General features: G+C 40.3%; 1 protein-coding gene across 2 annotated transcripts in view; it reads right to left on the reverse strand.

The window, feature by feature from the left end:
- Positions 1–18365, reverse strand: part of Mfsd8 (major facilitator superfamily domain containing 8) — a 26870-nt gene continuing 8505 nt past the window's right edge. Inside the window, exons 3-12 of one of the 2 annotated variants that reach the window (XM_028762881.1) lie at positions 16102–16145; positions 14158–14398; positions 12768–12881; positions 10854–10998; positions 9487–9542; positions 6974–7082; positions 5093–5227; positions 3056–3159; positions 2724–2971; positions 1–496 (exon numbers count right to left, since the gene is read on the reverse strand). In XM_028762881.1, coding sequence (XP_028618714.1) covers positions 290–496; positions 2724–2971; positions 3056–3159; positions 5093–5227; positions 6974–7082; positions 9487–9542; positions 10854–10998; positions 12768–12881; positions 14158–14398; positions 16102–16145 — 1403 coding nt within the window. In that variant the 3' untranslated portion in view covers positions 1–289. The remainder of the gene's footprint in view (positions 497–2723; positions 2972–3055; positions 3160–5092; positions 5228–6973; positions 7083–9486; positions 9543–10853; positions 10999–12767; positions 12882–14157; positions 14399–16101; positions 16146–18365) is intronic. The other variant, XM_028762890.1, reaches the window with a different exon arrangement.

An 18365-nucleotide genomic window follows, 5' to 3' on the forward strand; every position in this document is an offset into this window, starting at 1 on the left:
GACTAAATGTACTCTAGTTTAATACAGAATTTTGTCCAGTTCCATTGCATATTCCAGTGCTTTAGACAGAGCCCTGTAGTTCACATTGAGTATAGTTTCATACCTACAGACCATTATCCATTCACTGTTGAGTTCATGGGACTCCAGTAAGGTATGATATGAAAAATAGTTCACCTTTGATAAGGAGATTTTGAGCCAGAATGTTTTTATACATCTACCATTCAAAGTCAAGTTACTCACTGTTGAGGTGAAGACAGTAGGCAGCAAGTACCCAGCACAGACTGCTAACTTACTCCTGGATCCTCCCGTATCTGACAGAAAAAGCAATGAGTCTTTTGTAAACGGCTCCTATTAGCAAGATGGTGAGCACTACTATTCCACACACAAGGCTGACTGCCCATCGTGGGCCCAAGTAAGTGTACACATGGCTGATGAACACAGGCCCAAGAATCCGTGCTGCACTTCCAGAAGTGGTTAACCAGCCCATGTATATACCCTGTGGTGGGAAAGACAGGACAACAGATTAATTCAGGTTCAGTTATTGCAAAATAAAAACAAGCTTACAATCAACTACCTCCTCTCCTCTTTGAAATGTCTCTGAATACAGCAAATAAACGGTATGGTGCTATAGGCCTGTAGCCTAGCACATGGAAGTAGAGGCAGGAGGATCACCAGTTCAGGCTTCGTGACAGGACCCTGTCTCAGCTGATCTGGGCTGAAGAAGCGGCTCAGTGAATTGGTAGTGTTTCTCTTAAGTTCAAATGCCCGAGTTCAGTCCCCAAAACTGAAATTAAGCTGAGCGTGTGGAGGTGCATCTGGGAGGTCTGGGGTGGGAATAGGGTAAATATGATAAAAATGCATTGTGTGGATGCTCAACAAATACTAAGAACAACAAAATGAAGCATGGTAGCATGTGCTTGGAACCCCAGAGCTGGCAAGTTCAGAGACAAGCAGAGCCCTTGGGTTCCCCCAGGCAGCAACCAGCCTAGCCTATATACTGAGTTCTGGGCCAGGGAGTGCTGGTAGTAGACGTGTGTGTGTGTGTGTGTGTGTGTGTGTGTGTGTGTGTGTGTGTGTGTACAGGCAGTTGTGGTGGTCTGAAGAAGGTATTAGATCGCTTTCAGCTGGAGTCACAGGTCACACAAGCCACCTGATATGGCTGCTAGGACTTCAACTCCAGTTCTCTAGAAGAGCAGTAAGCACACTGAGCCATGTCTCCATTCCCTTAGTTTGCCTTTTAAAGATGATCTTACTGTATAGTCTAGGTTTGCCTAAGAGTCACCAGGGAGAATTGGCTGGTCTGAAATTTGAGATCTTCCTGCTTCTGCCTCAGAAATGCTAGAATTATAAGCATGTGTCAGATAGCCAGCTCAGTATAATTTTTAAAGAGTAAGATAATTTGGAGCCATTTGAATATCTGCCACCAAAGGGGGGGGGGGAGTAGGGGAGGGGCTGGAGAGATGGCTCAGCGGCTGCTCTTCCAGAGGTCCTGAGTTCAATTCCTAGCAACTACATGGTGGCTCACAACCATCTGTAATGGGATCTGATGCCCTCTTCTGGTGTGTCTGAAGATAACTACAGTGTACTCATATACATAAAATAAGTCTTCAAAAGTACATAAATAACTGCCATTAAAAAGAAGAGTTTGAAACATACAGAAAATAAACAATACGATTATGAATATGTGATTATATATAAAATGAAGTACAGCATTTCACTCTAAGTAAACCTCTTAAAGAATCCATGATAGACCCCTTAATTGCATAAACCCATTACATAGTCATAAAGAAGAGGCTGAAAATGGAGCCTGACTTCATTAAAACACTTAATAGTTATGTCCTCTATCAAAACTTACTCACATTGCATCTATATATTTTTAATTTTATATAATGAATACAGAAGTTACTTGGTGTGTGAGCATGTGTGTGTGCACGTGTGGGGATCAAACCTAGGATGTCACTCATTCCAGGATAAAGGCTGTACTGTTGAGCTATATTTCTAGCCTATGGATTTTGTGTGTGTGTGTGTGTGTCTTTATGTTGTTTATTTTTGAGACTAAATCTCAATATATAGCCCTGGCTGTCCTGGACCTCACTATGTAAAACAGGTTGGTCTTGAACTTGGAGTGATTTTCCAGCCTTGGCCTCCTGAGTGCTAAGATGTGTATAATCATGCCCAGCTCGTCCCCTGACATTCCTACTTAGAAATTAATTTTAAAGCAGGCCTTTAGCTCAGTGGTAGAGCACTAGCCTAACATGTACGAAGCCTTGGATCCAATCCTAGCACCACAAAACAGTTAAACTTAAAATACAGATAGATCTCAGTGTAGCACAACCGTATAAGACTATTATGTTTTCATTCTTTGTAATTGTCTAAATCCAATTTGGCTGCCAATTTTGGTTTTCTTCTGTCTACTTAAGAATGAGTTTTAGAAATTTAAAGTGCAGAGATTTTTTTCAATGAAAATTATTTTGACATCTGAGTTCTGATTTAGCAATGTTAATCTTTCACCAGATAATTCTTACCAAACACATTACAAATTTGTGGAGGGATGCAGACAGAGGTAGAACCTAAGTTCAGACCTGCAAGGAATGAGTGAGCTCAAGTCCCTGAGCCTGTCTAAAATTCTACCCCTCCCCCAAAGCCTACTAAGCCAGCTTGTGTAAGAACTATAGCAAAAGGAAATGTGGAGACTATAATTCTCAGCTGCAGTGCTGGGTTACCTGAGGTTTGGGTCCTAGAATTTTTGAGTATAATGTATAGGACATGACACTGCAGGCTGGATAGCCTATTCCAACTAGCACAGCAGCTATCAGGAACTGGGCCAGATGAATCACTGGGGTGTATAGGCACCAGGCCTGTTCAATTGGACACCCAGTTGGCTGTTCACTGTGATCTTCTCTTGGAGAATTCCAAAGATCAATAATAATTTCCCCAAATGTAGTATTAGGGGTTGAGCTGTTGTGTAAATCTGTAAAATAAAAATAGGGCAAGGTATCACTTGCTACTTCTAAAGAATGTAGGAGCTGGTGCTAAAGAATTGAAGTCACCATACCTTCCCACTGTATTTTGGGAAACTGATTTCCCCAGGGTAACAAGATAAAGAAGCCGACCCATACGACCACAAATCCTCCCAGGAGAATAGCACGTTCGCCAATCCTGTGAAACAGAAACTGATTTTGAAATGAAATGTGAATACACAATTTGATTACTATAACTAAAAAAATGTAAGTGACATTGTTATACAGTTTATTATATTTATGAATTATTGTAATGCTATATAAAATACCCCACTAAAAGCAGCCAGCACCAGGCATGGAAGTGTACACTGTAGCCCCAGCATCCAGATAACAGGGCAGAAGGTGGTAGGGAGTTACAGCCAGCCTGAGCTACACAGTGAGACTGTCTTAGAAAAAAAATAGACTTATCTAATAAACTGCTGATTTCAGATTAGGGGGATGAAATTCTAGAAGATAAATGTATTTATCTTTTCCTATAGAAAGTAGAGCTTGTCAGTAACTATTAGGGGAAAGAGACTCAGCCAGTATCAGAAATAATCATACCTATTTATGCTTATGCTCATTTTCAACCAGTAGTTTAAGAATATACCATTAAAGCTGTCCATGAGCTAATAACTGGTGTTCAGCTGTAAGACATGCTGGGGATATATAGCTCAGTGGTAGACTGCTTGCCTAGCATGCATGATGCCTGGGTTCAATTCCCAGCACTCAGAGAGAAAAACAAACTACATGACAGAACTCAATTTATACATGCATTCCCGTATTCCTCACACACTGGGTTTGTAATAGTTACTTTCAGAAAATTATTCTTTTAAAAGAGTTACTTAGGGGCTGGGAATATAGTGTTAAACATTTGTCTAGCATATTTGAGGCCCCAAGTTCAACTCCTAGCACCACATATACAAAAAGTTATATGGTCAGATAACTTTGAGAAATAGTAATTGTATTTGGTACAGTGAAAATATGTTGATGGCCGGGCGGTGGTGGCGCACGCCTTTAATCCCAGCACTTGGGAGGCAGAGGCAGGCGGATTTCTGAGTTCGAGAGTTCGAGGCTAGCCTGGTCTACAGAGTGAGTTCCAGGACAGCCAGGGCTACACAGAGAAACCCTGTCTCGAAAAACCAAAAAAAAAAAAAAAGAAAAAAGAAAATATGTTGTTTATAAGCTGAAGACCTGATTAGAAGTTCTAAAATCCTATAATCCCAGTGCCTGGGCAGTAGATGCAGGAGAATCAGGAATTCAAGGTTAGCCAGGGTATATGAGATCCTGCCTCAATAACACAAAACACACACGCACACAATCTATGTAAATTCAGTCTGTTCTTTGAGACATGGTCTCAATATGTAGCGTGTAGAGACTCATGGTCCTATTGTCTCAGCCATCAATAGAGGCTTTAATAACCAGAATTTTCCAAACTTATTCATTTAATATAGCAAGACAATGGTTTTTGAAAAACACTTTTAGTAATATACATTAAAAATGATATAACAATAGATTAGTATGCAGTTATTTACTTGGTAAGGCATTTGCTTTACTAAAGTGGTGCAATAGAATATAAAAATATAAAAGTAACGCTCAATAGAGTTTACATCGTTTTGCAAACTTTGAAGAACTATAATACAGCTAAGCATGGTAGTGTATGCCCTTAATCCCTGCACTCAAAAGGCAGAAGCAGGCTGACCTATGAATCCCAGGCTAGTCAGGTCTATAGATCTAGTCAGTGAATTCCAGGCTAGCCAAGGCTATATACTAATACCCCATCTTAGCAAAAACAGGAAAAACAAAGCAAACACATGAGAAAAAAACTTGGAAGTGGCTTTATTAGCTCTGCTTCATGTTATCTGGTTTTTCTTTTTCTTTTTTTTTTTTTGTTTGTTTTTTGAGACAGGGTTTCTCTGTGTAGCCCTGGCTCTCCTGGAACTCACTCTGTAGACCAGGCTGGCCTCGAACTCAGAAATCTACCTGCTTCTGCCTCCCGAGTGCTGGGATTAAAGGCGTGCACCACCACCGCCCGGCGGTATCTTTTTTTTTTCCAAAGAAGATTTAAAGTAAAGTAAAAACATTTAACTTACTTTTTGGAAAGTAATTTAACCCCCATGAAAACAAGAACAGCCTCAACTCCAAAAGCAATAAGGATTATTCCATCATAGAGCACAGCCTGCTCCTGGGTCCAGGCATACATGTCCATCGTTAATGGAGTGAGGATTCTAAGAAGAGAAGGCCATGTGTATTTAAAAGGCAGTTGTTAACTAAGAATTATTAATGTAAACATTAATAATAATACCTTTAAGAATATGCGGCCATTTAAATAAGGAACACAGTTACACTGAAGAAGGCTTGCAAACAGAAGACAACATAAATCAATTACAACCCTACCCTCCTCCCAGCAATGGTTCATAGCTACACTATGGTTGAAACTGATCTTTACTCTTGGTGGTGCTTTAAGGATTTAGCTTTAAGGATAGGACTCTGGATGACTGACAGGCTTCTCTGTGGAACATTATGTCTACAGAGGGACCACTATTCCCTGTAAGGAGCTTGTACAAAGGGAAATTTTACATTGACACCTTTTTCAAAATCAGAAATGTATTTCAGTTTTGCTGGGAGTGTATTTTCTAGATTTTTCCCGTTATTAAAAGTGTGCATGTCACCAGTAATGTCGCATTGTTACACTATCATTAGAGTTTTCTTTCTATCAGTAGCACTTACTGTGTTTCTTTCCCTCCCTATGAGCACCTCTGCCTTCATATGGCTTTCTCCTTCCTTGCCAAGTCTATCTCTATATTATACCATCTTCTGTTGGCTGATAACAAAACAATTTATATTTTAAATGTTTTATTACAAAGATGAATATAGTGTCTTAACCTTTGAATTCAGATGAGCTGATACAGAGAGCAGATGCATGGTTTCTCCAAGGGCTACACCGTTAACATGTACCTAGCCATTCCTCTCAGGTGCAGAACCAAGAACAAAAGGCTAGAACTCAAGCAGACACTTGCACAGCAGCATCACTCACCACCGCTGCATGGTGCCAACAAAGCTCTCACCAGCACATGAACAGACAGCTAAAGGAGCTGGCACCTGCCATAAGACGTTAGGAAAATCTGATACACTGTGACAAGAAGAACCCGCAACACCTCACACTCAATGAACTGAGGTGTGTAAAACTAAAATGCTGCATGGTGTAACTTCTATGAGGTACCTTACAGGTCATTAGGAGCTGGGGAAAGACAAGGGAGGTAACTGTGAAAAGATAAACAGCTTGTTTGAGATGATGGCAAGGTTCTTGTCATAGGTTCACAAAGTTGTGACCATACTTAATGCCACTGTATTCAACTTTTCAAAAACAGTTTGAAAAGATAGCTCAGAGGTTAAGAGAACTAGCTGCTCTTACAGAGGACCCAGGTTTGGTTCTAAGCACCACATGGTGGTTCACAACCATCTACGATTCCATTTTCAGAGAGGACTGATGCTCTCTTCTGACCTTCACTGGCATCATGCATACATATGGTGTGCATATATACATGCAGGAAAAACACATAACATATTTTAAAAAAATAAAAGGGCTGGAGAGATGGCTCAGCGGTTAAGAGCACTGACTGCACTTCCAGAGGTCCTGAGTTCAAATCCCAGCAACCACATGGTGGCTCACAACCATCTGTAATGAGATCTGATGCCCTCTTCTGGTGTGTCTGAAGACAGCTACAGTGTATTCATATATAATAAATAAATAAATAAATAAATAAATAAATAAATAATAAATCTAAAAAAAATGTTTAAGCCAGTTACCTCCCGTGTCTTTCCTCCTGAGTGCTGAAATCAAATGTGTGCACTACCATTGCCTGGATCTTACATACGTTTTTAAAAAACAAAATCTGTGCATAATTAAGAGTGCATTGAGAAACATGGATTAGTAAGTAATCTGATTTAAATAAAGATAGAATAAAACTTACGTTTCATAAACGGCAAAGATAAACAAAACCACAAAAAAGACAATATTGGTAGCCACAACAGCAACTTGATCAATACTTCCTTCAGGAATCTGAAGTTCATCTGTATTTTCTAATAATAGGAGAAAAGCAGAATTAGCTATATATCTAACTTTCACATGATGGTAAAGTAATAGGAAATTCTTAGCTGGCTCACACCTGTAATCCCAGGACTTGGGACACCAAGGCCGGATGGGCCGGGTAGGGGGTGGTGGGTGGCAGTGGGGGAACAGGGCTCAGAGAGTAAGGAGTCTTCAATGGTATTTAAAGTAATTTGGCTACTCTTCAGGAAGCACACTGGAGTCCACTGTCTGCAAGAATTACTCAGGCTAGCTTATGTCTCTCCAATTGGTATCTCCCAATCCAAGTGTGCATTTTGTAGACTTCATGAAAAATGCATTTGCTTTCAGTTCCAGGTACCAATTTTTCTACTTAATCTAAAATTTAAATTTACAATGATTTTATTAAGTTCTACCAGTACTTCATTAAACAAGTTCCCAGTTCTTTGGTACATTTCAATGGCTTTTTTAATTTCAACACTATATGAAATTAGTGCTAGTAAAAGTCTTTCTTTTGGGACCAGCAAGACGGCTCAATGGCAAAAGGCCCTTCCAGCAAGTAGGGTCTGGAGTTTGACCCCTGACCTGTGTGGTGAGAGTAGAGTCTCTCTTCAGGAGTAGACTCCCGAAGTACAGCATGTCATATACACAAAATAAACATAATTTTAAAATGTTTAATTTTACTTCCCTGTTATTAAAAAAGTTATGTTAGACTTGTGGGGAGAAGGGGTGAGCAGGGGTGGCAGGAAGACCAGAGATGGGTGGGAATGAGGGTAGTCAGTATATGTTGTGTACATATATTAAACTGTCTAAGAATATATTAATTAAAAGTTATGATAATGCAAGGGTTGGTGATATACACTGTTGCCCCTGTACTCAGGAGGCTTAAGCAGCAGAATCATGAGTTGAAGGCCAGCCTGAGCATATGACAAAACCCATCTCAAAAATAAAAATCATTTGTATCTTTGCATGGCAGTAACGTTAGAGGGCAAAGCACAATTTCTCACCTTGAACTATGCGATTAAATCGTGTATTCACGATTCCTAACACAGCTTCAAAGTTACACACACAGTCATATAAGTCCAAGGACATCTATTCCTCATGCTGTTACTCAGTGCAGATGACGTAAATAACACAGGAAGAGACACACTGTGTGCGTGTGAGTGTGTGTGGTGTGTGTTGGCAAGGGAGAAGCATAGTATAGCTTTCTTCAGGGAAAGCCATAGAGAGCAAATGTAAGTTTCTGTAATGGTGCCTGCCTTTCTATCTCAGGAGAATGGAGGTTTAGAAATGGTCTACAGTATTTATAGGAGTCACTTCTGACTTTTCTTTCCAGTCACACCAAGAGTACTGTCACCTTCATTGGGATCCTTCCACAGAAGCAGTCCTTAGCTCTTCCGACCCTCGTCCTATCTGGGGAACACCTTTCTAATTCTTAGTTACTACCCAGAGCCTGTCTTGACTTCTTTGAGTCAAGTATAAATGCTGCTCAAGTCAGAGTAAAATTTCCAACATATGTGGTTAGTTTCCTGCAGCTGGGTATAAAGAACTGGGTTGGAAAGACTGGTGAAGTGTCTGCTGTGCCACCATGAAGATCTCAGTTCAGGACCCCAGGTCCACAGGAAACTCAGGTGTGGTGGTGTGAACCCAGCACTGGTGACAGAGACAGGTGTGGTAGTTCGAACTACTAACCCAGCACTGGCGACAGAGACAGGTGGACTTTGTGAGCTCACTAACAAACCGTTCTATCCAAAATGGCAAGCTTAGGTCAGTGAGGGACTCTGACTCAGAAGATAAGGTAGAGCACAAACAAGGCAAATATCTAATATAGACCTCTGACCTCTGTGTGCACCCACATGGGCAAACGCATCTGCACACATACACATGCGTACACCACACACCACAAAATAAATGATGAAGATGCACATTTACAAAGTAATAGAATGCCTACTGTTGTGATTAAAGTACTGGGAACTGCTGGGGGCCAGGTGTAGTACAACTGTGACCTCAGTGCTGAGGCAGAAGATCTCAAGTCATAGGCCAGCCTGGTCTCAAGCATGTCATTTTCAAGGTCAGCCTGAGTTACATAATGAGAGACTGTTTCAAAACAACAACAAAAACTGCTTGAGACAGAAGTTGTACCAGAGTTACCAGAAGCATGGCAAGGAATACAAGGGTTTTAGGACACCAGCTCTTTGAAAAAGACAAGTGATCTTTAGCAATGGCTTCAGTCTTGCCAGTCATAAACACCACATAACAGAAAGGTACAGGTTTGTTTAAGTAAATTAATGTACATTTCTTTTACCTTTGAAAATATACCCCAGCCACCCACTGTATTGTGCTTAGGGGCAAAAGCCATGTGAATACCAAGCAAACAGAATCAGGATACTCAGGTGGTGCCACACAGGCTAACAGTACCTTCTCGAAAATTCACACTCTTACACTGACGTCCCAAGTCATCCACACGATGCTCTCTTAAAAAGAACAGCACAAGTATTAACAAGACCATAATTCAGAAGCAGTTTGCTTATCAACACTCTATACTTTCCATAGTCAGACATAGTTTCTCTTATTGTCTTCTGAGAAATAGGGTTATTAGTGATTTACTAATAAATATAACCAGTAATCCTAAACATATCTTTTTTTTTTCAGTACTGTGCGTGAAGCACAGGGCCTTACACATGCTGCACAAGTAAGCCATAGCGTTGAGCTATATCTCTAGTGTGAGCGTTGATGAGGAAAGGCCCTGTTGTCCAGCTATCAAACACCTGGGATCATGTAATCCTCTGGCCTCACTCTCCTGATCAGGAAGACCACATATCATCATATAAGACGTTTTCAAAATTTATTGAGACGTATACATGATTTACCTTAGTACATATTTGAAATTTTCAATGTTTTAAAAATTAGCTATAAGTGGTTTTGGAAAATTGAAAGAAGCACTCTAAGAAAATTTAATGTAACAATGCCACATTTGGTAACATACACCTATAATTCCAACACTTCAGAGGCTAACACAAGAGAAACCTAAGTTCTCAAGTAGCCTTGGCCACACAGTAAGACATTCTCTAAAAACTAAAAACAAGAAATACAAAGTAATGATACTAGTTTTAGAAAATGAAATACCATTTCCATTCTTAGAAACTTATAGTTAATAAATCAAGAATAGATCTTCCTAATTGTGTTTGTTCCTAATCTGTCTTATTACTGAGATTGCCAATACAACATGCTTTAACTGATCAAAAACTGACCCCATCTATAGAGAGCAAAACATAAAGAACTCATAGGACCAGGCCTCACAGCTCAGGCCTGTAATCTCAGCTACCTGGAGGCTAATGCAGGAGATTGCAAATGGAAGGTCTGCCTGGTACTCACAGGATTAGAAAACTTAGCAGGACACTCTATTAAAAAGTAAAAATGGCTAGAGAGGAGCTTCGGCAGCTAAAAGCACTTGCTGCTCTTGCAGAGGACCCAGGTTTGGTTCCTGAAGCCTAACTGTGCCACTCCAGTTCAAGGTGACCTGAAGGCACTGCATGCATGTGGCGCACATATATACATGTAGGCAAACACTTAAAAACATAAAAGTACATCTTTATAAAGGGGACTAGGGCTTGGAAGGTACAGAGTAGTGGTAGAGGGCTTGTTTAGCATGTTTGAGGGCCAAGGTTCAATCCCCAGCACTACACACACAAAAAGACTTCATAGGAATAACTATCCTTCAGTAATAACAAGGTTTGTTAACCTTTAGAATCTACAAACATAGCTTATCATTTCTATGTAGTTACCTCAATATAAAAAGAATCAGAATAATGTTTAGAATTCCCAGGAAGGCTGCAAGTAAAACTGGTGCTGTGTACATGTTGATCTGCAGTTTGATGATGTCCCATGTCACACCCTTTTCTCCAATGAGTGCAAAGCAAGTCTGAAAAACTAATAAAGAAATATACGCACAAGTAAGTTTTGACATGGGAGCCAAAAGCTAAAAGCTATAGAAGATGCTTTCCACAGATTGCTAGCACATAGGAGCTACCACATATACTAAGGAATCTCAACTGGAGGGAAAAAACTGACTCTTGGTTAGTGGAGACAATTTATTCTTTTCTTATATAAATCACAGACATACATATGTATATATATGCACATATATTATTATATGTGATAAATATGTAGCATTAACATTTCAGGCAGGATGGAGTAAGTAGGAAAAACATCTAAGGCGGCTCTGCTGGGAGACAGTATTAAAGACTTGAGGCAGATGTATGCATTGACATATTATAACAAACCAATTCATCATCTCTTCATCTTTCAGTTTTATTAGCATATACTAATTTTACATAATTGGAGTTATTATGATATTTTCATGGATCTATAATGTGGTCTTCATTTCTGTGGGGGAGAAGGAGTGCTGAGAATGGGGGCTTAGGCATGCCAAGTATCTACCCTACCACCGAGTGACACTCTAAACCCCAACACCTACTTCTCTAAAAATAGAAAAACGAAAGCTTCATGCTCTATATGAAGGTTAAGCTACAATTTATTCAGTAAGCAAAGTATAAATTTTAAATTGTACTGATTTGTGTTTGTATGTGCATGTAGGGTGGGGGCTTGTACTTGCCAGGGTGCGCCTGTGAACAGCTGGAGTCTGACCTGTCCTTCCACAGTGTGGTACTGAGGAAGGAAGCTCAGTCCACCAAGTATGGCAGTGAGTGCAAAGGTAAAGAGCCACTGAGCAATCCTGTTGGCTAAACTAATTAGAACTAATCACCTTCATTACAAGAAAGAAACATAACATTTTTCCAGTCAAGTATTTTTAATATTACTGTGTAGGTGGTCTTTAAATTATATATATTTGCTATCACTTAATATTAAATCTGTGGTGAAACTTATTTGAGACAATTTTCCATGGGCCCTGTCAGTAACTGGGATCTAACTTCAGCTGAGGACAAAAGCAGATGCTGTCCTCACAATAGCACCGAGTTCAAAGCAACCAGAACATCAGTTCTGAGCCCCAGACTTCCCACCTACTTTGGAGATTCTAGATAGACTTTCTATACCAGGAGACAGAGATCATGTTCATTTGTAAAATGGACAAACAACACTTAACTAAGAGCTCTGGTATTGAGGCAAATAGTAGTGTATTAAAAACATTACTGTCAGCCGGGCGGTGGTAGCGCACACCTTTAATCCCAGCACTTGGGAGGCAGAGGCAGGTGGATTTCTGAGTTCGAGGCCAGCCGGGTCTACAGAGTGAGTTCCAGGATAGCCAGGGATACACAGAGAAACCCTGTCTTGAAAAACCAAAAAAAAAAAAAAAAAACCACTACTGTCCCTCCCTGCTAATTCTATAGCTCAGTGGTGGAGTGACTGCCTAGCATGCACAAAACCCTAAGTTCTGTTAAAATCACTCACACACACACACACACACACACACAATTTGGGGAGATTAGTGCTTCATCTTTTTTATGATTATAATGATTTTTAGTTAACATACAAAATGTTTCGTTGTATTTTATGTATCTGTATCACTCGCTGTACTCTGCTCATATTAACCCCTCTTACTTCCTTGGCTCCCTCCTTCCTTTTTAAAGTTTCTCTCCTTTCCCCTTTAGCCACAAAGTCTTACACGTAGATTACATTTAAATTTGAACCTCAAAGGTTATCCTGATTCAAATTTAAATAGTCACATAAAAACCACCTACCTGGACCCAGAATAAAGCCCAGGGCTTGGCATGTGCTCGTATTAGCCATGGCGTTTGTTCTTTCCTGAAGGGAAGTAGCACCAGCAATGTATGATCGGACAACAGCTACATTTCCTACAGAAAGAATAAAGGGAAAGAATCGGCCTTCAGCTCTAACGCTTACCTCACCCGGCTTTACCCAGAGCAAGAAATACTAATGAATATCATGGTCCCTTCTGCGCCACCAAACAAAATGTGTGAGATTTTGATTGAACAAACATAACTAATGAAACACAGTATTGTCCCTGATACAGAAACAATGCAGCTAGGCTAGGGGGTGCACATCTGTAATCCCAGCAACTGGGAGACAGAGGTCAGCCTAGACCACATAGAGTTCTAGGCCAGCCTTAGGTATACAGAGAGACCTTGTCTCAAAACCAACCACCAACAAAACAAGAATCAAAATAAAACAAGCCACCCATAGGACTAAAGACACAGTTCTAGATAATGTAAAATGACATACAATACCAAGATCTTATCAAATAATAGGCAGCTGCACATTAATGGCAGACTGCTATGCTATAAGGAAACGTGTCCCAAATTGCATAGATATATAATACAGAAACAGAAAACCTGCACTAAGAATTTAAGTAAAACACTCTTGGCTGGAGAGGGCTCAGTGGTTAGGCACTCACACTGCTCTCTTTGGAGCACACTTGAGCTCAGTTCCTAGCACCCACTTGGGACACCTCACAAGCACTTGTAATTCCAGCTCCGGGGAATTGAGTGCCATCTGCTGGCCTCTGAGGGTACTCACACTTGCAAATTTTCAGACATACATAATAAAATAAAAGTTTTCAAAATGTATTGATCGCCGGGCAGTGGTGGCGCATGCCTTTAATCCCAGCACTTGGGAGGCAGAGGCAGTCAGATTTCTGAGTTCGAGGCCAGCCTGGTCTACAGAGTGAGTTCCAGGACAGCCAGGACTATACAGAGAAACCCTGACTCAAAAAAAAAAAATGTATTGATCACTTATTTTATAGTAAAGACTCTGCTAGGAACCAAAGAACAGAACATTTAAAATATCATTTACTACTTCTAATGCAAAAAAAAAAAAAAACCCAAAACCTTACTATAACTGGTGGGGAAAGACGGAACCAATACAATACGGCAAGAAAAGGCCAAAAATAGAAAAGCATGCATTCAAGAAGCCTGAGAAGGCTCCACACTACACGTAGCAGTTAATGTGTGCCCTGAGGGTGAATACCAGTGAATATACACGTATTAGGAGGAGGAACATGGCCAGGCAGAGTTTGCTGAACCAGGGATCTAAGACTGAGAAGGGAGACATGGCTATTAACAGCAGGAAGAATGTGACATAACACACACAAACACATGCACACACAGTTACCTGCTCCAAATCCCACCATTCCACGAGCAATCAACATGTAGTATTTATTATGAGCAGCTGGCACGTGGACATATGCATATAGGCAGTTGGCTGCCACCGAAATGGAGATGGAGACGATAAGGGGCTCTTTCCTTGGTCTATAATTAGACCATAAGCCAAACAGAGGTGAAGCTACCATTTGGCCGAGACTGTATGAAGCAATAACCCAGCCCAGAAAGCTCGCATCAGCTGTCCGATCGATCTGCAGAGAGAAGTGAATGCTCTGAGAGTCATCACACAACAGCAGTCTTTGGCTTCTGGTAGTCACAAACATTCTAAGGCAGATTTGTACACGCATGTAAGTCTCAGACACTGGGAACTAAGTACCTGGGAACATGGCTGCTAGTTCACTTAGTAAAACCATATTTAGCTTGTGACAAATATCCAGGCTGTATTGTAGAGTGGCTGAACGACCTACATTCTTACCAGAACCTTTGTGGGTTAGTATTTCTGTGGAGAACTTCTGAACAGGCAACAATCATGGGGGAGTTTATCACTGTACACCCAACATCATACTAATGGTAAGTACTAAGGATACAGATATGAAGTGGTGTCATCCCTTTGTGTCCTCAGAATTGGCTCCAGGACACCAGACGACACCAAAATGAGTGTATACACAAGCCCTTCACATAGAACATGTTTGCAAACCAACTACACATACCTCTACAGGTGTAAGTCATCTCTGATCACTTATAATGCATACTACAATGCAAACACAGCTGCCATACAGTACAGTTTAGGGAGTGATATTTCCAAGCCATGGTTTCTTGAATTTTTGGATGCAGCTTCAAAGATGAGGAGGAACAACTATACACATGTTTTCTGGCCCAAACTGGGTGATGACAACCAGAGAAAGCTTTCTGGAGAACATGAGAAGTGCAGAGTGTGAAGGGTAAACAAAAGATAGAAAGAAGAAAGGGGGGAGAGGGGAAGGCAGACACAGGAAGGAAGGAGAGGAGAGGAGCTAAAAAGGAGCTGGGATGACTGTGTGCAGCCCTGCAGAGCCTGTGTCACCAAAGTAAGTTAAACACATTGCTGTCTACTTATCTGCTATAAGCCAAAGCCTAACACACATGGATCTCTGGGAAATCAGTAAGCAAAGAGTGAGCTGATAAAGATAGGGAGAATTTAAGGCTAAGTAATCAGTGTTAAGACCAAAGTTGGCACAAAGAGGCTAAGAATTTCAGGTGCAGGAGAGGACAGTGTAAGTCCTGATCTTCACGCATGAAGGACGAACTCAACTGAACAGACTCTCTTTTCTTGTCACTGTTCTAGGACAGAGCAGTTTAGCCACTATATAGCGGGCATTGTGCTAGGCATCATATGTAACCTAGAGATGAGTACAGCATACATCTGAATGTGTACATACTATATGCAAACACTACATCACATTATGTAACAGACTTGCACATCCAGACATTCTGGTACACTTTGGGGGAACCTAAAAACCAATCTCCCAGGAATATCAAGAGATAGCTATATTGCCTATCCTTTTCACAAGTTTTCCTGAAAACATAAATTAATTCCACGGGGAAATCATGAAATTATTCCTTAGAAATATCATCTGTACATTTTAAGAATGCACTTGTCTGCTTGGGCTGCTCCTCCCTAGGGAGGTAGTGACAAGATGTGAATATAGCTGAGTAAGTCGGTAACCACACCTTCACTGTCTGCTACTCTCCAGGCAGTTGTCTATTTCTTGGCACAGCACCTTTCCTGCTTTAAATGTTTCTGTTTTTACAATAAAGCATATGGCCAACTTATACTGCCATTGAGGCACTATTATTTTAAGTTATTCTAAAACAGATCAAACTACAGAATATTAAAGACACTCGTTAGACAACACTTAATAACATTAGAGTTACCTCTACTATTAGTTCAAAAAACAGACTGAAATGCACAAACCTTTTGAAGATATGGCCAGATGGACATTATCACAATAGAAAAACCTGCAAAGAGGCAGATATGTTTATTTGCTTTATAATGATGTAACCACTATTAGAGCCATAACTTTTGGAAATATAGCAAAGATTTTCAAAATATTCTGAACCTGAAAATGTATATACACAATGCTTAATTTATCAAGCAGTGAAATGTTAATTATCAGAAGGATAATAAACTCTAATAATAAAATAGAAACAACAAGGTAACCTAACTAGGTAAGCATAGTCCCTAACTATGCTTGATCTAGCAAGGGCAAAGAATTTGTCTCTCAGGGGTTGGGGATTTAGCTCAGTGGTAGAGCGCTTGCCTAACAAGCGCAAGGCCCTGGGTTCGGTCCTCAGCTCTGAAAAAAAAAAAAAAAAAAAAAAAAAAGAATTTGTCTCTCTTCTCTCATAGTGGAAACTACTGAAAGCTCTGATGAGTATTCATAGCACACAAGTGGAAGAAAGGCCACTTTATCAGCGGAAGGTCTTCTGTACTGTTTTAAAGAGCAATTCACTGCAAGGAAGCTGAGGGAGTGGGAACACTATCTCAAGGGAAGTAATATGAACTAAATTACTTAAAGATAGCCATATTTTAATGGCAAATTCCTGATTTCTGGTAGGTTTTCTCATTCAAAAACTATATTGGTTTTCTTACACTGTTTGTCAATGTGGCCTTTTTTTACTTTTTTACTTTTCTGTAGTGATAGGGATCAAACCTGGCCTCATCAATTCTAGGTAAGTATTCTACCACCCAGTTACAGCCCAGCCCTATTTGTCCATTCTAAATGTTAGGCAAATTCAGTCAGAAATTATGGAAGGCCTACTTTTAAATGTTTAACTTTATTTCTGTGTGTACTGGCCCATCTCTATAATCTCAGCACTTGGGAGGCTGAGGCAGGGGGATCAAGAGATCAAACCAACTTAAGACATTGCTTTACATAAAAAATGCACCACATGGCTCACCCCTTTAAAGTAGACAATTCATGTAGGAGATAGGAGAGGACAATATGGGATAACTGATTCAATGTGCACTACTCAGGGTTGGGATGGTGGGTCCGTGTGTAAAGTCCTTGCCACACAAGCATGGAGGCCTTAGTTTGGACTCCCAGCATTATAGAACACTGGACACAGAGGTCATCATCCATAACCCTAGTGCAGAGTCAGGCAGCTCTGGCTTCCTTCACTAAGTATAATGCCCTAAGATTCATGCATCTGGTAGTAGTATCTATTATTGTCTCGTTCACAAAGCCTATTGGCTTGGGCTAGAGGGATGGATGGCTCAGTGGTTATGAGCACCTATTCTTCTAGAGGACCTGAATTCAGTTGCAGGCACCCATATGGTGGCACACAGCCATCTGTAACTCTGGATACCAAGTTCCAAGGGATCCAGCAGCTTCTTCTGGCTTCTTTATATATACACGTGCAGGCCAAACACTAACATAGACAAAATAATTGCAAAAGAAGAAAATTGAAGTCTATTTTTTTTTAGATAGTCTCAGTATGGAGCCTTTGCTACATAGGTTCCCAAGATTGAACTCGGTTCCCTAGTTGAACTTTTATCCACTGAGTCATCTTGATATCCCTACCTTCTGTGTTAACTATAACAGACTCTATTATTAGTCTCTTTGTTTTACTTTTTTTAAAGCTTTTTGCTTTTTGTTTGTTTTTTAATTTTTTGGCAGTGTTGGGGACCTCAGGGCTCTGACCATACTAGGCATCACTCTATCACTAAGGTGCACACAACTCCCTATGTATTTGGAATTGAATTGACTCTGATGAATAAAGGGTTTAAGAGCCAATTTTTAGGCAGACATGGTAGTCCATACTTGTAATCTCAGCACTAAGGAGGCTGAAGTAGGAGGATCAACAGTGTAGGGCACACAGTGAAACTATCTCAAAATCTCTCCCACCCAGAACATTTTATAATAAAGTTACATTGAATAAAATCTCTAACATGTCAATTAACATCTGAAGTAATTTTTTTCTGGTATAAAACTTGAAATTGTTTCTAGACAGCTGAGTAATAAAAACTGTTTTAAAGGAAGAAATCAAATCAGTCTGGTATGACGGTACACACCTGTAATCACAACACTAGGGATTACTGTCTGTAATCTCAGCAGAACCCTGAGTTCAGGCCAGACTGGGCTACATGCTAAGGCCTTTTCTAAATAGGTAAATTGGGCATGCATTTAATCCCAGCATGAGAGAGAGAGAGAGAGAGAGAGAGAGAGAGAGAGAGAG

The sequence above is a fragment of the Grammomys surdaster genome, unplaced genomic scaffold, assembly GCF_004785775.1.
Source record: "Grammomys surdaster isolate TR1022 unplaced genomic scaffold, NIH_TR_1.0 62, whole genome shotgun sequence".
Taxonomy (NCBI): domain Eukaryota; kingdom Metazoa; phylum Chordata; class Mammalia; order Rodentia; family Muridae; genus Grammomys; species Grammomys surdaster.